We start from the raw sequence: 23765 nt of genomic DNA on the forward strand, positions 1-23765 counted from the left end.
AATGACCTAACGACTTTACGTGCAATCCCCTATAGGCGATTTGGACGGAGTGGTTCATCTTGCCCCGCAAAACGTTGGGCAAAATATTTTGTCAATGTGACTTAGCAACCTCCCAACTAAGTAAGAGCAATAAATAATAAGAAATGGATAAACAATGTTCAGATGTGCGTGTCTGTCTGAAATCGTTGTTCGAACTGGTTCGTGGATGAAACATTCTTTTGTCCAGTTTGCGAAACTTTAGAGTGGATTAGTCAGGGGTTGTGATCAGGTGACGCGCCATCCTGCGGTGGAGCGGGTTTATATAGAGGAGGAGGAGGAGGAGGCGGCGGTGCCGGAGCCGCTCAGTCCACAGGTCGGGAGCAGAGAGAGAGAGAGAGAGAGAGAGAGATGCAGCAGGGACGGTGCGGGGTAGGAGGAGGCGAGCCCCATGGGTTGTGCGGGGGGAGAAGCGAGCTGAAGAAGGTCACTCCCGAGATACAGCAGATCGCCGAGTCGGTGAGTGACAGCTCCCCCCCCCTCCCCTCCCTCTCTCGCCTTTAATCTGTTGCAAAAACAACCCGGTGCATTCGCAGGAGCTGGGAGGCGCAGACACTCACTCACTCACTCACTCCCTCCCTCACTCACTCACTCACTCCCTCATTGACTGACTCGCTCACTCACTCACTCCCTCCCTCGCTCCCTCATTGACTCACTCCCTGACTCACTCACTCACTCGCAGCCAGCAGATGCAGATCAAGGCCTCAGCCCCCAAGGGCGGGTGAAAGAGTTTGAGGAACTTGCAGTGAGGCCTCTGCAGGTTGCGGGGAGAGCTGGCAACTAGTGTGTCACATTATGAGAGGCATAGACTGGGCTGGGTAGACAGTCAGTACCTTCTCCCCCTGGGTGGGAATGTCAAAGACAAGAGGGCAGCATAACTTCCAGGTGAGAGCAAAGCGGTCCTTCTACAGTTGTACCGGGCCCTGGTGAGACCGCACCTGGAGTACTGTGTGCAGCTTTGGTCTCCAAATTTGAGGAAGGATATTCTTGCTATCGAGGGCGTGCAGCGTAGGTTCACTAGGTTGATTCCTGGAATGGCGGGACTGTCGTATGTTGAAAGGCTGGAGCAATTAGGCTTGTATACACTGGGATTTAGAAGGATGAGGGGGGATCTTATTGAAACATATAAGATAATTAGGGGATTGGACACATTAGAGGCAGGAAACATGTTCCCAATGTTGGGGGAGTCCAGAACAAGGAGCCACAGTTTAAGAATAAGGGGTAGGCCATTTAGAATGGAGATGAGGAAGAACTTTTTCAGTCAGAGAGTGGTGAAGGTGTGGAATTCTCTGCCTCAGAAGGCAGTGGAGGCCAGTTCGTTGGATGCTTTCAAGAGAGAGCTGGATGGAGCTCTTAAGGATAGCGGAGTGAGGGGGTATGGGGAGAAGGCAGGAACGGGGTACTGATTGAGAGTGATCAGCCATGATCACAATGAATGGCGGTGCTGGCTCGAAGGGCTGAATGGCCTACTCCTGCACCTATTGTCTATTGAGAGGGGCAACGTTTAAAGGAGGTGTGCGGGGAAAGTTTGTTTACACGGGGGGGGGGCGGGCTGGAACAGGCTGCCTGGGGTGGTGGTGGAGGCAGGTATGATATGACAGTGGCATTTAAGAGGCTTTTAGATGGGCACATGGAGGGGAATGGATCATGTACAGTCATGGGCATTTTGGGCTGAAGGGCCTGTTCCTGTGCTGTGCTGTTCTCTGCTCTCAAGGGTTGGAGAACTTGGCTTGGGGAGAAGTGAGGAGAGAGTGAACGTGGGGAAAAATTCCCAAATGGTGGAGAACAACCACAGTTGAAGATGTGGGAGGAAGGGTGGGGTTAGTGCTGGAGTGTGGTGGAAAATGTGAAACACATGCATCCATTCGGCCCACCTGGTTGGCCCTGTCTTTATGTCCCATCTGGGAATGGTAAGGAAGGGGTAGAAGCAACATAGATTCATCTGATGGAATCTGATTCAGGTTTATTATAGTCACGTGTACCAAGGTACACTGAAAAGCTTTGTTTCTCATGCTATTCAATCGGATATACTATACATAAATACCATCAAGCTAAACTCAAGTACAATAGGTAGAGCAAAGGGGAAGATACAGAGTGCAGAATATAGTTCTCAGCATTGCAGCACATCAGAAACAATGTCTGCAATGGGGTACAGGTGAATTGGACGAACCTAGTTTATGGAAGGAATGTTGAGAAGCCTGGTGACATGGGAAGAAGCTGTTCTGAGTGTGGGGGTGCAAACTTCAAGCTTCTGTACCTTCTGCCTGATGGTTGCGGGAAGAATGAGACTGTCTCCAGAATAGTAGGATGAAAGTTAAGAGATAAGAGACTAAGGTCAGGTAAAGTCGTGACAGATGTGAGAAGAGGGGGGAGGGGGTGAATACTGATTTAAAGGTGTTGTATTTGAATGCTTGTAGTGTACAGAACAAAGTGGATGAACTGATAGCGCAGTTAGAAATTGGTAGGTACGACATTGTGGGCATTACGGAGACGTGGCTGGGAGGAGCTGAGCTGAATATCCAAGGTTATGCGGCCTATCAAAACGACAAAGGGGGTGGGGTAGCTTTTCTAGTAAGGAATGAAATTCAGCCCTTTGCAAGGGGTGACATAGGATCAGAAGATGTGACATCCTTGTGGGTAGAGCTGAGACACTAAGGGTAAAAAGACCCTGATGGGAGTTATTTACATGCCTCCAAACAGTTGCCAGGAATAGGATGCAAGTTACATCAGGAGATACAATCGGCATGCAAGAAATGCAATGTTATGGTGGTCATGGGGGAATTTAATATGTAGGGAAAATCAGATTGGTACTGGACCCCAAGAGAGGGAATTTGTAGAGTGTCTCCAAGATGGTTTCTTAAAGCAGCAATTCTGGATTTGGTATTGTGTACTAAACCAAATTTGATTAGAGAGCTTAAGGTAAAGGAACCACTTGGAGGCAGTGACCACAATATGATAAAATTCAACCTGCAATTTGAGAGGGAGATTGTAAATTAATACTTCACAAACTCTTAAAGCGTACAACATCTTTTAATGATAGCACAGCGTATTACATACATCTTCAAGCACTGGCTACGTTCCTCTACTGAACTGTACCCAGGAAGGGAAGGCGTTATGATTGATGTTAACTAGGCGGGGTTAATGGTACTGAGGTAACTATGTTATTGGTTGCATATAAACCATCTACATCCTTCCCCCTAGAAAATTAAACAGATTGTTGTCACAACAACAGGATTAATAACAGAATTAAGCAAAATCGCCATAGCGCACAGGTGGCTTACTAATCCGGCCCGAGCGCGTACGAATGTCTCCCCCTCCCCCCGAAAGAGCAGAAGAAACCGGAGGACACGAGGCAGCAGGGGAACCAGGGAAGGGAGGTGCGGTGGTAGAACCGGGAGAGTGGGAACCGGCAACAGGGGACCCGCGCAGAGGGGAACCGGGCGCGCGATATGGGGACCGAAGCATACAAGGAACGCTGGCCGGGACGGCAGCCGGCTGCTGGTATGAGAGCGGCGGGGCATAGGGTCCCGGGGGCTGCGGCTTTGGCTCATTAACCGCAAGCAGGTGTTGTCGGCTTCTTCGGTAGATGGTGCCCTCATGGTCCACCAGGTACGAACGAGGTGAGTCGGCCACCCCAACCACGGTGGCCAGACGGGAGTGACCGCCGGCGGTCTGCAACCGAACAACCTGTCCAGGCAAAAGAGGATCGAGTGGTCTGCACGACCGATCGTGGGAACGCCGCTGGCTGTCATGCTTCTCTTGAATACGCCTCTGCACGGAGGCAGGCTCCAGCACCCGAGGTTGCAGCTGGCGCTGGGCAATCGGGATAGTAGATCTGGTATTCCTTGACATCAGACGCTGAGCAGGTGACCCCATGGCCGGATCCCTGGAAACATTCCTGAGGTTTAGGAGATCCAAGTACAAATCAGTGTTGGAAAGTCTCGCCTGTTCCATCAGATGCTTGGCGCTGCGGACGGCCCGTTCTGCAAGTCCGTTGCTCTGTGGGTACTCAGGGCTGCTGGTGAAATGCACAAAATTCCACTTGTCCGCAAAACTTTTGAATTCTCGGCTGGTAAACTGCCTGCCGTTGTCAGTCTGCAGCCTGACAGGGGACCCAAAAGTGGAGAAGTGTTTCCGCAGCTTTCGGATCACCATCTCCGACGTGAGGGATGTCAGTAAATCCACCTCGAACCAGTTTGAGTATGAGTCGACCAGGACAAGGTAGTGGTTACCACGCCACTCGAAGATGTCAGCAGCCAACGAGGACCAGGCCAAGGCAGGGGCAGGCTGTTGCAGCAGGGGCTGTCGCTGCTGGTGTGGAGCAAGACTGTTGCACGTGGAGCAGGCAGAAACTCGGTCTCGGATATATTTGGCCATTCCGGGCCAGTAGAATTGGCACTGAGCGTGGGCGAGTGTTGCATCGACCCCAGGGTGTCCGCTATGGGCTGCGCAATAGTAAGAGTCAAACAGGGAGGACGGGACCACAACTTTATGTCCCTTGACGATGACGCCATTCTGGAGCACCAATTCGTCGCGGACCAGGAAGAAAGGCTGTGTTTCAGATGGCGCAGCGGAGCGCTTTGTTGGCCACCCTGCTTTAATCACCGTGGCAAGCCGCTGCAAAACTGGATCGGCAGCGGTGTGCTCGGCCAACACCTGTAGCTGCTTGGTGGGAATGAAATTAACGCCCAGTACAAGCAAGTCCTCTGTTTCGTAGGGGTGGCGATCACAGGAGGTCCGCGGGGCGCGCGATAGGGTGTCCGCAATGTGCATCTCGGTGCCCTTCTTGTAGATGATGTCGAATTCGAAACGCTGGAGCTGTAGCATCATACGCTGCAGCCTGGCGGGGGCAGCGTGAATTGGCTTGTTTAGGATGGTCACCAGTGGCTGGTGGTCGGTTTCGACCGTAAATCTGCTGCCGAACAGGAAATCTCTGAACTTGGAGCAGGCGAACACCACCGCGAGCAGCTCTTTCTCGATCTGAGCGTACCGCTGCTCGGTGTCCGTCATGGTGCGGGAGGCATAGGAGACAGGATGTAACGATCCATCGACAGACTGAAGGCAAGCCGCACCCAGACCGAACTTGGAAGCGTCACAGGTGACGGTGATGGGGCGACTTACATCGAAGTACCGCAACGTCGGGGTGTCAATCAATTTCGACTTGAGGCAGTCAAAGGCCTGCTGGTGATGTTGGAGCCAGGCCCAGGCAATATCCTTTTTTGTCAATTGCCGCAGGGGAGCACTCAGCTCACTGAGGTTTTGTATAAACTTCCCCAGGTAGTTCACCATGCCTAAGAATCGTTGTAGACCTGGCACGTCGGTGGGGGCTGCCATCTCGGAGATGGCAGCTGCCTTCAAGGGGTCGGGTTTTAGTCCGTTAGAGGTGAAGACGTGTCCCACCGCTCAGAAATGTCAGCATCAAAGACAAGCTGCGCGGGCTTTCTGCAAGAGGACGCCATGGTCAGAGAGATTAAGCACAAAAAAGGCACAAATCAAAAGAAAGAAATAAAACCCGACAGACAGGAGACGCAAGTGTCTTCCACTTCCGACACCATGTAAATTAATACTTCACAAACTCTTAAAGCGTACAACATCTTTTAATGATAGCACAGCGTATTACATACATCTTCAAGCACTGGCTACGTTCCTCTACTGAACTGTACCCAGGAAGGGAAGGCGTTATGATTGATGTTAACTAGGCGGGGTTAATGGTACTGAGGTAACTATGTTATTGGTTGCATATAAACCATCTACAGAGATGAAATCGGATATGTCCGTATTTCTGTTGAGCAAAGGTGACTACAGAGGCACGAGGGAGGACCTGGATGAAGATGATTGGAAAGGGGCCCTAGCAGGAAAAATGGAGGAACAGCAATGGCAGGAATTTTTGGGAATAATTCAGAAAATGCAGGATCTTTTCATTTCAAAGAAGAAGAAAGATTCTAGGGGAATAATGAAGTGACCGTGGCTGACAAGTGAAGTCAAGGATATCATAAAACTAAAAGAGGAGACATATAACATTGTAAAGATTAGTGGGATGCCAGGGCTTTAACAAAAAAAAAGCAGAAGGTAACTAAAAAGGTAATCCGGGAAGAAAAGATGAAATACAAAAGCTAGCCAACCAATAATATCAAAGAGGATAGCAAGAGTTTCTTGCTCTTGTCTCCTCAGCGCCAGAGTCCTGGGTTCGATCCTGCCCAGTATAGGTCTGAGGTTAATTGGCCTCTAATTTGCCCCTAGTGTGCAGGGAGTGGATGAGAAAGTGGGGTAACAGAGAGGTAGCATGTTGGACGTGTGATTAATGGGTGGCATGGATTCGGTGGGCCGAAGGGACTGTTTCCAGGCTGTGTCTCTAAGACAAAAACTAAATAATTTCTAGTAGTCTTGTGCCAACAGTGACAAACCAGGTTGTGCTTTCAAATCAAAAGGTTTGTCAAGACGTGGAGTACTGGTACAATGAAAATATTGTGCAGACACACAGACCCGGACCACACCCAAACACGTATCATCCATAACTTGCACAAATTCCACAAGACAAGAAAAAGCTTTAAATAGTGAATGAAAGGCCAACTTCTTATAAAACAATGTCACAGTGGTGGAGCTCTGTAATTCTCAAAGAAACATGTTAAGATCCCGATGTGATCTCCTGTACGTTGGTGAGACCAAGCATAGACTTGGCAATCGTTTTGTCAAACGCTTGCGCTCAGTCTGCCATTGCCTGCTCCCGGTTGCTAACCATTTTAAATTAAGTTACCCCTCGGGTGCCTATTAAATCTTTCCTGTCACGCCTCAAACGTATGTCCTCTGGTTCTTGATTCCCCTACCCTGGGTAAAAGACAGTGTGCATTCACCCTGTCTATTCTTGTGAATCTGTGCACCTGAAAAGATCACCCCATAGACTCCTGGGCTCCAAGGAATAATATTCCAAGGAATAAAGTCCGAGCCTGCCCAACCCATCAAATCTTTCCGTTCGAGCATGGCGATTATATTTGACAGCACTCTTGACAAAAACCTAGAAATATTTCCAGCAGCAGAAGTGGCAAATAAATGTGGGCATAGCTCTAAGGTGCGAGGGGCAAAGTTTAAAGGAGATGTGCGGGACAAGCTTTTTGTAAGTTTAAGTTTAGTCCACGCCGACCATCGATCACCCGTGCACACGTCCAGTAAACCCACCATCATGTCCTCCACATTGGGGCAAATTAAACTATAAAGCCGCGTGTTTTTGGAATGTGGGAGGAAAACGGAGCACCCGGAAAAACCCCACAAAGTCACAGGGAGAACGTGCAAACTCCACACAGACAGTACCGGCAGTTGGGATTGAACCCAGGTCTCCGGCACTGTGAGGAAGCAGCAGTACCTGCTGCATCACTGCTACTGAAAGCCTGGGGCACTTTTCCTATCTAAAGATCGCAAGTCCTTCTGTCGTCTTAAACTTTTTTTGTTTGTATTTTTCAGGTGAAGTCTGATATTGAAAAGCAACTTAATAAAACATTTGTTACATATGTGGTCGTAGCCTACAGATCACAAGTTGTAGCTGGTACCAATCACTTCTTTAAAGTAAGTTTGCTATTGAATGTTTGTTATGTTATCTATGAGTGTTGTGTTTACAGGCCAGTGAAGCTGATGCAAGTAAGAATCTCATTGCCAACAATGAAACGCTCCAACTCTTGCTTACATGTGCACTTTGGGCTATCATTAATTCATTTAGAAAGGTATATTCTTGAGCTTGTGCTTAACTACATACACCGATCAGCCAAAACATTATGACCTGATGAGCCAAAACATTATGACCACTTGCCTAATATGCTGTTGGTCCTCCATGTGCAGCCCCATAAGCAGCAGGGTGCGATGCACTGTTTATTGTGACACATTCCTCCCAATTTGGCCCTTGTCAAAGTCGCTCAGGTCTTTACTCCTGCCCATTTCTCCTGCATTCAACACATCAACTTCAAGAACTGGCTGTTCACTTGCTGCCTAATATATCCCACCCCTTGACAGGTGCCATTGTAACAAGATAATGCTATTCACTTCACCTGTCAGTGGTCATAATGTTTTGGCTGATCGGTGTACATTTAACACAGTACAGTACACGGTAGCGCAGCGGTAGAGTTGCTGCTTTACAACGAATGCAGCGCCGGAGACTCAGGTTCGATCCTGACTACGGGTGTTGCACTGTAAGGAGTTTGTACGTTCTCCCCGTGACCTGCGTGGGTTTTCTCCGAGATCTTCGGTTTCCTCCCACACTCCAAAGACGTACAGGTATGTAGGTTAATTGGCTGGGTAAATGTAAAAATTGTCCCTAGTGGGTGTAGGATAGTGTTAATGTACGGGGATCACTGGGCGGCACGGACTTGGAGGGCCGAAAAGGCCTGTTTCCGGCTGTATATATATGATATGATATGATAACAGGCCAGTGTCTCTGGCAAACATGACAAAGTGCCAGAGTAACTCAGCAAGTCAGGCAGCATCTCTGGAGAAAACGGATAGGTGATGTTTTGGGTCAGGACCCTTTTTGACTTCTGAGAAATGGTCCTTCCATCAAATGTCACCTATCCTTTTTCTCCAGAGATGCTGCCTGTCCTGCTGAGTTACTCCAGCGCTGTGTCTATCTTTGATATAAATCACATCTACAGTCCTTTGTGGCACATTATGACCGTGGTAGCATTCAGTTATCTCGTGTGCATCTATTTCCATTTTTGAAGAGTAATTCTGATCACTCCTGCACTGTTCAATTGGTTATTTGTTGAAAGTTACTGTATCTTCTCCCCTTATCGCCCACCTAAATTCTAAAGTTGACCCTTTTGTTAAATGTTCCAGTGATGCCTGCACTGGTATAGAGGTAATTTGGGCCACCTACTGTACCATGCAACAAGATCGTGCACGATCTTCCACCCTGGTACCCTTGCCCTGCTGCCTACTCGAGTTACCAGAATGTTACAGCTTTTGGTTTTGATTGTAATCAACAGCTCTGCCTCCATTGCCCTTCCAGAGAAAATAGTTCCCAACATTAGTCGGTTAGTGAAGGTCGTCCATAGTGGATGTTGAAGATGTTTTCACTAATGGTAGAGTTTAGGACCAGAGGGCACAGCCTCAGAAAGAAAGGATGTATCTTTAGAATGGAGAATTTCTTTAGCCAGGGGGTGGTGAATCTGTGGAATTCATTGCCACAGATGGAGGTGGAAATCATTGGGTATCTTTAAAGCAGAGATTAATAGGTGCTTGGTTGGTAAGGGTGTCGAAGGTTATTGGTAGAAGGCAGGAGAATGGGGTTGAGGGGGAAAAATAGCTCAGCCATGATCGAATGGTGGAACAGATTCCAGAGGCCAAATGACCTAATTCTGCTCCTGTCTTATGATCTAAAAATCTAACTTCAATTCCAAATTACCTACCCCTTCTTTTGAGTGACCCCTTTGTCCAGATGGCTCCCTCAAGAAAACATCTTTCCACTTTAATGCACAATGCTGGAGTAACTTAGCAGAGCAGGCAGCATCTCTGGAGAGAAGGAATGGGTGATGTTTTAGGTTGAGACCCTTGTTCAGATTGAACTTGAAGGGTCTCGACCTGAAACATCACCCATTCCTTCTCTCCAGAGATGCTGCCTGTCCCGCTGAGTTACTCCAGCATTTTGTCTATCTTTGATTTTAAACCAGCATCTGCAGTTCCTTCCTGCACATCTTTCCTCTTTATCCTTGTTCAGACATTCAAATTAATTTAATGTTAAAGGAGATTGCTTCTTTTTGGTTCTCTGAGCTGTGAGACCTGGCCTGGTCAATATCAGGGTGACACAGCTGGTAGAGCTGCTGCCTCACAGTGCCAGAGACCAGGGTTCGATCCTGACCTCTGATCCTGTGTATGTGTGGAGTTTGCACCAAATCCCTGTAACAGCGTGGGTTTCCTCCGGGTGCTGCAGTTTCTTCCCACATCCCAGAAACGTTGTAGGTTAATTTATCTCTGGAATCTGCCCCCAGTATGCAGGGAGTGGATGAGAAAGTGGGATAACACAGAACTAGTGTGAACGGATGATCGATGGTCAGTGTGGACCAACCATGCTGTGTCTTTCAACTCCATTTTCCAGTCTGGAATATTTCCAGCTTAAACTTTTATATAATGTGGATGATATTCTTGGCTGGAACAATAACTTTGTTTTGTTTTTTAGATCCACACTGACAGTGATGAATACATCCATGTTAAAGTGTTTGCAGCACTTCCTTGCCATGGAGGTGAAAAATCTGTGAAGTTGGTCGAGGCAGGCAAGTCACTTGATGACACTCTTTGAACAGTGACCTTGCCTTCACTGAGCTGGCTTCTGCACAACACACCTCGTCTTCAATCTTAACTTTACCTAAAGTGTGATTCCTGTTCTATTGCATAATTAATTTCTATCTTTATCAACGGTATAATCTGCAAAGGCCATCAATATGTTTGTTAAACCCAAATGAATGGAAAGGGGAGAATGTATGGGGTTAAAAAACCATATGTGCCCCCCTGGGCAGAACTGAAGAGATCTTGTAATCAAAGGATCACGTAAAGGTATTTCTCTCAACCTTGTGGCGATGCAGTTGATGTTTAATGAAGGGATGGGTGTGGTTTTGGAACTGAATTGTTGCGATGACATGTGCCTTTCAGTACTCAGCATTTTTAAGAGGATGATTTAATGAATTTAAAAGACAAAAAGTGCTGGAGTAACTCAGTGGGCCAGGCAGCATCATTGGAGAACATGGATGGGTAACATTTCAGGTCTGGACCCTTCAGTCTGAAAAAGGGTCCCAAACCAAAACGTCACCCATCCATGTTCTCCAGAGGTGCTACCTGACCCACTGAATTACTCCAGCACTGTCTTTTTTTTTAAACAAACCAGCATTTAAATGTCCTTGTCTGCATCTTAATAAAACGCTTTTTGATTGATTGAAGGTTGGTTGGTCTTTCATCCGTTTATATATATAAAACATTAGTCACACCACTGTTCTGTGGATGTCTTTTAATGAGGGTCAGGTCCATGTTGTGGGGGGAGTACATTTCGCATTGTATCTACACTTGCACAAACGTAAAAGCACCAATTGATCATAACAAAATATGGCAAACTTTAAACTCCAGACAAAACGTTGTTTCACAGTGGTTTGAGACAGAACCTCCAGTGTGCACAGAGCAAAATATCAACTTTCTCAATACATGAACAATACATTTTAGATTGAAAACCTGTCTCTTCTTCAAGTTTTATAAAACTAATGGAATTCTTGACAACTGGCTTACAGTCAAATCTATTTACAGATGAACACTGAGATATAGGCAGTATCAATTATTTTTTTTGGTGCCCTTTACCCTGCATATAAAACAATCTGCAGGGCAGTATTTAGTAGAAGCAGCTTCTGGATACACGTGTGCAGCATAAAAAAATGCAAAGAAATACTTTACCCCTGCCCCCAGGTTATTTTCCCTTTAGTGGAGAAAAATGACACAGTCACAAGCACACAAAATATTAAAGCAGATCATAATCATGGGCACAAGGTAGAAGCCAGGAATAACAAAGTCCACATAAATACTTTAGCAAACACTTGGGGAGTGATGAACATGCTAAAGATGCCTTGGGAGGAAATCCCTGAAATCTTGTGAATATTCAATCACATTTCCCTGCCATTAAGCTTGTGAGAAAGCTAAATGATAGGAATGTCATCCTATGTCATTAATGGCTAAGAATGACTCTCCCTCTTGCATGGGAAAGCCAAGTACCATTGAAGATTGCATTTCTTAAAAGAAATTACACCAAAATTGAAACTTTCATTCAAAAAGTGGATTTATGGAAATGGATACAGAATATCTCAGACAAAATCTGCAAAACTAGCCTGAGTAAAGGTTTCTAATTTAACAAACTTTATAGTTAAAATGTATTTACAACTGTTACCAAAATTCATTATTTGCCCAAAATGCCGCAGGCAGCGATGATCTATGAAAGTCTCATGTGTGACATGAGCTTTTACAAATTGCATGATACAAAATAATCATCATGATTTATAGTTCAGTACCCAACTGAACTTATCCCAGGGTTGTGGGAGATAATGATTAGTAAACATCAAGTTACCAGTACAAACGACTGTTGGCACAGGAAATTCTATTATTCATCAGACTCTGAATGGTGGCTATTACTTTTAAAAACTGCTATCTACTATTTTGCATGAAATTGAATTTTATCTTTCACAAATTAAAGCTCAGATTGGACAATTTATAAGATGAAAAACAGCAGTAGCGCCACGGCTGGGAATCGTACACAGGACAAAGGAAAAAACAATCAAGGAAATGTGATTGTAAAAAACAGAGACTTTCCTCAGCAACACCAGAACTGTTTCATTATGTGACGTTTACCACAAAAAAAAGCAAAAATCACATGATATTCAAAATGAATTGGTTTCAAAAAAGACTGCAGCAAAATAAATTGGTGTGAGCCAATTTTTAAAAAGCTGTTTGAAGTGATTACTGGAACTACTATTGTCTCCCAATGATAAAAGGCCCATCTTAACAAAAGTCTTGGCTTAAACCTAGAAGTGATCCCTGTAATGGTCCACTTTGCTTGCACCTGAGTGGCACTCATTTGATTCCTTCGTTTCAAGACACGATCTGGAAGTCTGACCAATTTTGAACTCTTCAGGTTCACAGATCAGTTTCAGGTTTGTAATGAATTCTGCATCGATCTCTGAAGACCTTTGGAAAGTGAAGAAAAACATTACACATTCTAAATTGACTTTAGAAATACAGCGCAGAAACAGGCCCTTCAGCCCGCCGAATCCGCACCGACTAGCAATCCCCTTACACCAACACTATCCTACACACTAGGGTCAATTTACAATTTTACCAAAGCCAATTAACCTACAAACCTGCAGGTCTTTGGAGCGAGGGAGGAAAACAGAGCATGTGGAGGAAAGTCACAGGGAGAACGTGGAAACTCCGTACAGACAGCACCTGTGGTCAGGATTGAACCCGGATCTCTGGCGCTGTGAGGCGGCAACACTACCGATACACCACTGTGCCGCCCTAATTGGTTACATTCTAGTTGGTCGTCAGAGATTGCTCAATGTCCCAAAGAAGATGCATTGCTCAAGAAGCTGTGATGAATCTTGGGGTCCAAGTCCATAACTCCCTGAAAGTGGCAACACAAGTAGAGAGAGTGGTGAAGACTGTGTATGGTATGCATGCCTTCATCGGTCAGGGCATTGAGTATAAGAGTCAGGAGGGCATGATGCAGCTTTATAGAACGCATTTGGAGTATTGTGTGCAGTTCAGGTCACCCCATTACAGGGGGGGGGGCTCTGGAGAGGGTGCAGAGGAGGTTTCCCAGTATGTTCCCTATTTTAGAGGATGTCAGCTACAGGGAGAGGTTGCACACACTTGAATTGTTATCTCTGGAACGCCAAAGGTTGTGGGGAGATCTGATAGAAGTATATAAAATTAGGAGAGGCATAGACACGGTAGATGAACAGAACCTTCCCCAAGATAAAAAAATCAAATACTAGAGGCTATATCTCTAAGGTGAGAGGAAAAAGCTTAAAGGAGATTGCGGGGCAAGCTTTTCTGCACAGAGGGTGGCGTGTGCCTGGAACATGCTGCCAGGGGTGCTGTTGGAGGCAGATACTATAGTGGTGTTTAAGAGACTAGACACCCACTACTCTCTAAAAAAAACTGCCCCACACATCAACTTTAAACTTTGCCCCTCTCATCTTAAAGCTCTACCCTCTAGTCTTTGATATTTCCACCCTGACGCAAAAAGATTCTGACTGTCCGCACCTCTCATAATTTTATATACTTCTACCAGAACTTCCCTCAGTCTCCAACGCTGCTGAGAAATGTGTAAACTCTGCTCTCTATCACAAATATGTCCTTCCTTAGGCAGGAGAAACTAGAGCAGAAACAGGCCCTTTGGCCCACCAAGTCCACACTAAAACCAACGAGCCCCACACGTTTACACTGCCCTACACACACTAGAAAGGAGGGAGAGAGAAAACGGGTAATTATAGACCAGTTAGTCTGACATCAGTGGTGGGGAAAATGCTGGAGTCAATTATAAAAGACGAAATTGCTGAGCATTTGGATAGCAGTAACGGGATCGTTCCGAGTCAGCATGGATTTACGAAGGGGAAATCATGCTTGACAAATCTACTGGAATTTTTTGAGGATGTAACTAGGAAAATTGACAAGGGAGAGTCAGTGGATGTGGTGTACCTCGACTTTCAGAAAGCCTTCGACAAGGTCCCACATAGGAGATTAGTGGGCAAAATTAGGGCACATGGTATTGGGGGTAGGGTACTGACATGGATAGAAAATTGGTTAACAGACAGAAAGCAAAGAGTGGGGATAAATGGGTCCCTTTCGGAATGGCAGGCAGTGACCAGTGGGGTACCGCAAGGTTCGGTGCTGGGACCCCAGCTATTTACGATATACATTAATGACTTAGACGAAGGGATTAAAAGTACCATTAGCAAATTTGCAGATGATACTAAGTTGGGGGGTAGTGTGAATTGTGAGGAAGATGCAATAAGGCTGCAGGGTGACCTGGACAGGTTGTGTGAGTGGGCGGATACATGGCAGATGCAGTTTAATGTAGATAAGTGTGAGGTTATTCACTTTGGAAGTAAGAATAGAAAGGCAGATTATTATCTGAATGGTGTCAAGTTAGGAGGAGGGGGAGTTCAACGAGATCTGGGTGTCCTAGTGCATCAGTCAATGAAAGGAAGCATGCAGGTTCAGCAGGCAGTGAAGAAAGCCAATGGAATGTTGGCCTTCGTAACAAGAGGAGTTGAGTATAGGAGCAAAGAGGTCCTTCTACAGTTGTACCGGGCCCTGGTGAGACCGCACCTGGAGTACTGTGTGCAGTTTTGGTCTCCAAATTTGAGGAAGGATATTCTTGCTATGGAGGGCGTGCAGCGTAGGTTCACTAGATTAATTCCCGGAATGGCGGGACTGTCGTATGTTGAAAGGCTGGAGCGATTGGGCTTGTATACACTGGAATTTAGAAGGATGAGGGGGGATCTTATTGAAACATATAAGATAATTAGGGGATTGGACACATTAGAGGCAGATAACATGTTCCCAATGTTGGGGGAGTCCAGAACAAGGGGCCACAGTTTGAGAATAAGGGGTAGGCCATTTAGAACGGAGATGAGGAAGAACTTTTTCAGTCAGAGGGTGGTGAAGGTGTGGAATTCTCTGCCTCAGAAGGCAGTGGAGGCCAGTTCGTTGGATGCTTTCAAGAGAGAGCTGGATAGAGCTCTTAAGGATAGCGGAGTGAGGGGGTATGGGGAGAAGGCAGGAACGGGGTACTGATTGATAGTGATCAGCCATGATCGCATTGAATGGCGGTGCTGGCTCGAAGGGCTGAATGGCCTACTCCTGCACCTATTGTCTATTGTCTATTGTCTAGGGACAATTTACATTTATACCAGGCCAATTAACATACAAACCTCTACATATAAACACAGACAATAGGTATAGGGGTAGGCCATTCGGCCCTTCGAGCCAGCACCGCCATTCGAGCCATTATGCCTTTGGAGTGTGGGAAGAAACTAAATCTCGGAGAAAACCCATGCGGTCACGGGGAGAACGTACAAACTCCTTACAGACAGCACCTATAGTCGGGATGTAACCCGGGTCTCTGGCGCTGTAAGGCAACAACTCTACCATTGCGCCACCGTACTGCCCATTGATCTGATAAGAAAGGTCACTTCTCTGTGTCCTCCAGAGATACAGTCTGACCCACTGAGTTCCTCCAGCACTCTGTGCTCCACGCAAGATTGCAGCATCTCCACGAGCTGCTTTGTCAGTCTATCTGCTCATTTAGCAAAGTAATTCCCATTGTTTGTACATGCACCCCATTTTCCAATACACAAATAAAAATAATTACCTTCCAACTTCTGTCATTAATAACCTCTTCAACATTTAATTCGGACTGCATTAGTTTCAACTGAAACAAAGAAGAAGGGAGGACATTTATCATCAACGTAAACAGGATCTTCCAACACGTAACTGTAATGAAGATAATGCAGAGACTGTTGCATGCTCACTTCATGAAAATATATGTTAAATATCACCCCTGCTCCCTCTCAGGGTCAGTGGTAAGGTGCTGCTTCAACTTGTGTAACGCTGTTTGTTGAGTTCCTTCACCTTATTACTGACGCAACACAATCGTTCAGTGGGATTTTATTGTCACATTTAGTTTATAGATACAGCATGGAAACAGGCCCTTCCAGCCATCGTGTCCACACCGACCAGCGATCACCGTACATTAGTTCTCTTCCACGCACTAGGGACAATTTACAGAAGCCAATTAACCTACAAACCCGCACGTCTTACGAATGTGGGAGGAAACTGGAGCACCTGGAGAAAACCCACGCAGTCACAGGGTATGTACAGAGTGGACAGACAGCACCCATACATACAGGGTATGTACACACAGTACAGACAGCACCCGTACATACTGTAAGGGCGAACATTTGGCATGTGGCCATATGGGTTTTATTGCAGGGGTGTAAAAAAGATGTAAAAGCTCCAGCTTGATTATGTTGCCAGGACATCCTGTTGTCAGCATGGAAGCGCGGTTTATGGCTAAGTGTATCCTTTGATATGGGCAACTGGCTTTAAGGCTTTGATGGTTAGCCATCCTTTGAAGTGTTAAGACGAACATCTTGCCATATGGACTGCCCTTTGTTCCCAAGAAAGAAGAGGTCACGATGGACACCACGGACACGGAGGTCCCGAAAGACACATAAAGATTTATAGGACATTGTAAAACTTGCCATATAAGGTAGCAACGGAAATGTACTGGCACATGTATTAAGGGTATAAAATGTGGGTAATTGTTAGCATTCGGGGAGAGAGACTACACTAGCTTCCTGAGCGTCTCTAAACGCTTCGGTTTCTAGACTCTCTCCTACCTGGGTGAGTAGAATAAAGAGGTTAAACGAATTCGGTTGTCTGACTGTTTTTTCTAATAGGCCACAGACTACAACAATACAGTGCAGACTACATACAGACAGCACCTGTAGTCAGGATCGAAACCGGGTCTTTGGCGCTGTAAGGCAGCAACTCTACCGCTGTGCCATTAAGCAGCCCTGAACATAATCCTAACCTTCCTGCATTTGGGATGTGTCAGAAAGGGCGGCACGGTAGCACAGCGGTAGAGTTGCTGCCTTACAGCGAATGCAGTGCCGGAGACTCAGGTTCGATCCTGACTAAGGGCGCCGTCTGTACGGAGTTTGTACGTTCTCCCCATGACCTGCGTGGGTTTTCTCCGAGATCTTCGGTTTCCTCCCACACTCCAAAGATGTACAGGTATGTAGGTTAATTGGCTGGGCAAATGTTAAAAAAAAATTTTTAAATTGTCCCTAGTGTGTGTAGGATAGTGTTAATGTGCGGGGATCGCTGGGCGGCGCGGACCGGGTGGGCTGAAGGGCCTGTTTCCGCGCTGTATCTCTAAATCTAAAAAAAAACAGAACCCCTGGAGGAAACCCACGTGTTCACAGGGAAAACGTGCAGACTCCATTTAATCAACACGCAAGATCAGGATGGAACCCAGGTCTCTGGTGCTGTGAGGCAACACGGATAGGTGATGTTTTGGGTTAGACCGTTCTTCAGACCCTTCAACCTGCTGCCTGACTCGCTGAGTTACTCCAGCGTTTTGTGCCTTTTTTTGTAAACCAACATCTGCAGTTCCTTGGTTCTATGTTCTAAACTATGTCTGACACCTATTTTCATCGGTGAGACACTAAATGCAACGCAAATTACTTCCTTCAAATACAAAACTTCTCCCCTCTTTTCTACCTCGACAAAACAAGTGTCCAAAATCCTCAGAATGTCACAACAGGCGGTCACGGTGGCGCAGCGGTCGAGTTGCTGCCTTACAGCGAATGCAGCGCGGGAGACCCGGGTTCCATCCCGACTACGGGTGCTGTCTGTACGGAGTTTGTACGTTCTTCCCGTGACCTGCGTGGGTTTTCTCCGAGATCTTCGGTTTCCTCCCATACTCCAAAGACGTACAGGTTTGTAGGTTAATTGGCTTGGTAAATGTAAAAATTGTCCTTAGTGGGTGTAGGATGGTGTTAAAAATTGTCCCTAGTGGGTATAGGATCCTTCCAGTATAGTCCCTGGTGGACTCTTCGGAAGTGATGACCACTTCCGAAGGTACAAGGAGAGGAAACATTTGCCCCAGCAAAATCTCCAATAGCACCTCATAGTACAATCTATAGTAGTCAATCTATAGTAGTCAATCTATAGAAGATTCACCAGGATGTTGCCAGGACTCAAAGGCCTGGTCTACAGGGAGAGGTTGCGCAGGCTAGGGTTTTATTCCTTGGAATGCAGGAGGATGAGGGCTGATCTTATAGAGAGGTTATAAAATCGTGAGGGGAAAAGAAAAAATGAATGGGCAGATTATTTTACCCAGGGTAGGGGAATTAAGAACCAGAGGACATAGGGTTAAGGTGAGAGGAGAACACTTTAATAGGAAGCTGAAGAGCAATGTTTTCTCTCAGAGGGTATGTAGAATGAGCTGCCAGAGGAGGTATGTGTAGGAAGGAACTGCAGATGCTGGTTTATATCAAAGATAGACATAAAAAACTGGAGTAACTCATCAGGTCAGGCAGCGTCTATGGAGAATGTCTCCTGAGGCAGAGTTGAATAACAGATACATGGATAGGAAAGGTTGTGCGGTGTGTGGGCTAAACATGGGCAGATGGGACTGTCTTAGATATGGCATCTTAGTGGGCATGGACAAGTTGGGCCGAAGGGCCTGTTTCCGTGAATTGGACGGCCCTAGATTATGGAACGCATGTTGAGAAGCCTGGTGACAAGGGTAGAAGCTGTTCTGAGTGTGGGGGTGCAAACTTTAAGCTTCTGTACCTTCTGCCTGATGGTTGCGGGGAGAATGAGACTGTCTCCAGAATAGTAGGATGAAAGTTAAGAGATAAGAGACTAAGGTCAGGTAAAGTCGCGACTAATGTGAGAAGAGGGGTGGTGAATACTGATTTAAAGGTGTTGTATTTGAATGCTTGTAGGGTACAGAACAAAGTGTATGAGCTGATAGCGCAGTTAGAAATTGGTAGGTACGACATTGTGGGCATTACGGAGACGTGGCTGGGAGGAGCTGAGCTGAATATCCAAGGTTATGCGGCCTATCGAAACGACAAAGGGGGTGGGGTAGCTTTTCTGGTAAGGAATGAAATTCAGCCCTTTGCAAGGGGTGACATAGGATCAGAAGATGTGGCATCCTTGTGGGTAGAGCTGAGAAACTAAGGGTAAAAAGACCCTGATGGGAGTTATTTACAGGCCTCCAAACAGTAGCCAGGAGTAGGGTGCAAGTTACATCAGGAGATACAATCGGCATGCAAGAAATGCAATGTTACGGTGGTCATGGGGGAATTCAATATGCAGAGAAAATCAGATTGGTACTGGACCCCAAGAGAGGGAATTTGTAGAGTGTCTCCAAGATGGTTTCTTAAAGCAGCAATTCTGGATTTGGTATTGTGTACTGAACTGAATTTGATTAGAGAGCTTAAGGTAAAGGAACCACTCGGAAGTAGTGACCACAATATGATAAAATTCAACCTGCAATTTGAGAGGGAGAAGATGAAATCGGATATGTCCGTATTTCTGTTAGGCAAAGGTGACTACAGAGGCACGAGGGAGGACCTGGATAAAGATGATTGGAAAGGGGCCCCAGCAGGAAAAATGGTGGAATAATTCAGAAGATGCAGGATCTTTTCATTTCAACAAGGAAGAAAGATTCTCGCGGGAGATTGAGGCAACCGTGGCTGACATGGGAAGTCAAGAACATCATAAAACTAAAAGAGGAGGCATATAACATTGTAAAGATTAGTGGGAAGCCAGGGGATTATAGGAAGCTTTAACAAAAAAAATAGAAGGTAACTAACAAGGCAATCCGGGGAGAAAAGATGAAATATAAAAGCTAGCCAGCCAATAATATAAAAGAGGATAGCAAGAGTTTCTTGCTCTTGTCCCCTCGGTGCCAGTGACCTGGGTTCGATCCTCAGTGAGTCTGAGGTTAATTGGCCTCTAAATTGCCCCTAGTGTGCAGGGAGTGGATGAGAAAGTGGGATAACATAGAGGTAGCATGTTGGACGTGTGATTGATGGTTGGCATGGACTGTTTCCAGGCTGTATCTCTAAGACAAAAACTAAATAGTTTCCAGTTGTCTTGTACCAACAGTTGTTCCAGTTGTCTTGTACCAGGGTGTGGTTTCAAATCAGGTTTGTCAAGTCATGGAGTACTGGTACAATGAAACTATTGCGTAGATACACAGACTCGGACCACACCCAAAAACGTATCATCCATAACTTGCACAAATTCCACAAGACAAGAAAAAGCTTTAAATAGACCAATGAATGCATGCAAGGCCATTTACCTGCAATTTCAACATTCTCTCTCCACAAATGCTGCCTGTACCTGTCACTCCTAGCATTGTTGTGATTTTTGAATTAATTATGTCTTCAAGTATAATCAATTTTCCTGTCACAAGCTTAAAGCAGCATCAGCAAGTTGTTTTGAAGTAAATATTTTTTTTGTAAAAGCATGAACAACACCTTTTCCACAGGCTTACTGTTGCACATGGGAGCCATGTTGTGTACAGGTGCTTCTGTGTCCTTTCATGTCTATTAACTGGCGCCCTCTGGTGTTAGAGCAACTTCCCGTGAGAATAGTTTCCCCCCATATACCTTCTCACATTATTTCGTGCACTTCTATCTAATTTTCTCTTTTTTTGTTTCAAAGTAACCAATTCCACTTAAAAAAATTCTAATCTTGCAGTTTACAGCCTTCATTTCAGAAACCATTCCAGTGAATCTCGTTTGCAGCACAGTGGCACAGCAGTTGAGCTGCTGCCTCACGGTAGCACAGACCCAGGTTCCACCCTGATGTAAGGAGTTTGCACGTTCTCCCTGTGACTGCATGGGTTTTCTCCGGGTGCTCTGGCCTCTATAAATTGCCCCTAATGTGTAGGATGTAAAACTGGGATAAATAACATAATACTAGTGTGCGGGATCGCTGGTTGGTGCGGACTCGGTGGGCCGAAGGGCATGTTTCCACGTTGTATCTCTAAACTAAACATTTCCTTAGACCTGTGCATCCTACCTTGTATGGTGACTAAGAATTGAACAAAATGTAGAAATAAAGAACTGCAGATGCTGGTTAATACACAAAAGGACACAAAGTGCTGAATTTTCTACAAGCAGTTCCCAAACCAAACTGTTTGGATGCATCCCGATAAAATGCCTCTGCAGCGCATCTGTACATGTTATTGGGTTTAGCCCATCCATGTGTCAGTGACAAAGAGTCTGGGCATTGTGCATGGTGACCTCCTGGTCTTTTTGAGAAAAGGAGGGGGAACCCAAGGCCAGTGGAGATAGAACAGTTTCCCCTGCAGGAGACAGGGACAGGAGGACAGAGCAACACCTTCCTTTTTCCACTCCCAGCTAGTGCAAGAGTGCAGACAAAATTTACAAGAATGTTGCCAGGACTCGATGGTCTGAGTTTGGGGCAGGATCAGACCTTGGAGCGCAGGAGGATGTGGAATGATAGAGGTGTAAAAGATCGAGAGGAATATAAGATTGAGAGGAATAGATAGGGTGAATGCAGATGGTATTTTTACCCAGGGTAGGAGAATCAAGAACTAGAGGATATAGGTTTAAGGTGAGAGGGGAAACAGGAATCTGAGGGCAACTTTTTAAGGGTGGTGGCCTATGGAATGAGCTGCCCTTGGAGGTAGTTGAGGCAGGTACTATAACAACACTTAGCAAACATTTGAATAATCACATGGATAGGTCATAAGGAATAGGAGTAGAAGTAGGCCGTTCGGCCCATCAAGTCCACTCCGCCATTCAATCATGGTTGATCTATCATCCCTCCTAACCCTATTCTCCTGCCTTCTTCCCATAACCCCTGACACCTGTACGAATCAAGGAAAGGTTTAGAGGGATATGCCTGGACAAATGGCACTAGCTTAGATAGGCCATCTTGTTCAGCATGGACAAGTTGAGCTGGAGGACCTGCTGGATGTCTCTATGACCCTTTAGACTTTAGAGATACAGCGCGGAAACAGGCCCTTTGGCCCACAAAGTCCGTGCCGACCAGCGATCCCCACACACGAGCACTATCCTACACACTAAAAGGGAATTAAATTTTTTACCGAAGGCAAATAACCTACGAACCCCCACATCTTCAGAGTGTGGGATGAAACCGGAGCACCTGGAGAAAGCCCACATGGTCACAGGGAGATCATACAAACTCTGTACAGACAACACCCGCAGTCAGGATCGAACCTGGTCTCTGGGGCTGTAAGGCAGCAACTCTACCACTGCGCCACCGTGCGCCCCAAAACCTCTTCTACTAAACCCCTGTAGATTAGTGTAATGGTGTCACTCATGTTATGTGTCATGCTTTTGTAGTTACGCCCCTTTAGCTTTTGAGTGACCACTGCTTGGGTGATTGGGGTTAGTGTAAGTGCAACGTGCAGGCGTGAGGTCGTGCTTGCTATGTAGTTAATAAAGTCTTTGGATCATTATCCAGGTGTACGGCTTCTGTTATTATACAGTCCTTAGAGTCCTATCCAAGTATAATGCATGACTGTGTGTAGACAATATACTCCACACCTTCAGTGCTGATGAATACAAGGTAACTATAAGCATTGCTTCACATTGCTGCGCAGAATGACACACAAATCAGCACCGTGAGCCAATCGCCAGGTTTCTGGTTTTGTACATCCAAGCAAATCAAATTACCGCTATGAACAACAGGAATAAAATTCTGAGATAAGTTTATACTTTCAAAGAATGGCTGGAACAGGTAATGAACTCATTTAGCGTCTGGTTTTACATTTGAGTCATAAAATCATAGGACATTGGAGCACAATTAAGCCATTTGGCCCGTCGAGTCTGCTCTGCCATTTGATCATGGCTGATCTATTTTCCCCACTCAACCTCATTCTGCCTTATCCCTGTAACCTTACTGATAAAGAATCTATCAATCTATGCTTTAAAAATACCCAATGACTTGGCCAGCACTGCCCCCTGTGACAATAAATACAAACCAGGGGAGTTAAACCATCCCCTTTAATTTGTTAAAAGGTTGCAATTTTTAAAAGTATTCTGAGTTTATTATTGGCAAGTATTGTAAAATGGAATGAATCTTTGGCGCTAGAATGTAACTGCAGTATAATTTCTGTCTGTGCCACAAATGGATGTGGCCCTGCGTCACCCATTCCTTCTCTCCAGATGCTGCCTGACCCGCTGAGTTACTGCAGCACTTTGCGTCTATCTTCATAATGCGTCCATTTGTCCTTTCCCTCTCCACACTTTCTCACCTTTATCCCACATCCCAGGCTTCATTTTCCACACTCACCAACCCTGCATCCACACGCTGAATGCCTCCCAATTCCCGAGCCCAGTCCTGTCCTTCAACTAAAAACGACACAAAGTGCTGGGGTAATTCAGCAGGCCACGGATCTTCTCTGGAGAACATGGATAGGTCACGTTTCGGGTTGGGACTCTTCTTCTGGCAGATCCTGAGGCCGACGGCAGATCCCACAAAACTCGTACACTCAAGGAACTAATTTCAAAATCTCGATACCGGCAGGACCTCTCTCCCAGTACCAGCTCCAGAAGCTTCTTGGACCCCAGCAACAATTCTACTGTGTGTAGAGTCTGTGTCAATCACCAAAGGAATAAAGTGCAGCACAT

The 23765-nt window shown here is 45.9% G+C and overlaps 2 protein-coding genes across 3 annotated transcripts in view; one reads left to right on the forward strand and one right to left on the reverse strand.

Annotated features, from left to right (window-relative positions):
* On the forward strand, positions 1–10941 carry LOC144598729 (cystatin-A-like). The gene is made up of 3 exons (XM_078409074.1): positions 1–495; positions 7492–7593; positions 10193–10941. Exons 1-3 carry the CDS (start codon positions 388–390, stop codon positions 10310–10312), a joined length of 330 nt encoding a protein of 109 aa, XP_078265200.1. The 5' UTR covers positions 1–387; the 3' UTR covers positions 10313–10941.
* The window catches only part of mix23 (mitochondrial matrix import factor 23), a 25690-nt gene continuing 12850 nt past the window's right edge, over positions 10926–23765 (reverse strand). Inside the window, exons 4-5 of one of the 2 annotated variants that reach the window (XM_078409073.1) lie at positions 15923–15982; positions 10926–12729 (exon numbers count right to left, since the gene is read on the reverse strand). In XM_078409073.1, coding sequence (XP_078265199.1) covers positions 12679–12729; positions 15923–15982 — 111 coding nt within the window. In that variant the 3' untranslated portion in view covers positions 10926–12678. The remainder of the gene's footprint in view (positions 12730–15922; positions 15983–23765) is intronic. The other variant, XM_078409072.1, reaches the window with a different exon arrangement.

This window comes from Rhinoraja longicauda, chromosome 12 (genome assembly GCF_053455715.1).
Source record: "Rhinoraja longicauda isolate Sanriku21f chromosome 12, sRhiLon1.1, whole genome shotgun sequence".
NCBI lineage: Eukaryota > Metazoa > Chordata > Chondrichthyes > Rajiformes > Arhynchobatidae > Rhinoraja > Rhinoraja longicauda.

Bases quoted from the DNA above. Each gene is read 5' to 3' on its own strand.
- LOC144598729 (XM_078409074.1), top strand. From the start codon at position 388: ATGCAGCAGGGACGGTGCGGGGTAGGAGGAGGCGAGCCCCATGGGTTG. The intron at 496-7,491 runs GTGAGTGACAGC...TGTATTTTTCAG, and splicing joins TACAGCAGATCGCCGAGTCG to GTGAAGTCTGATATTGAAAA. The intron at 7,594-10,192 runs GTAAGTTTGCTA...TTTGTTTTTTAG, and splicing joins GTACCAATCACTTCTTTAAA to ATCCACACTGACAGTGATGA.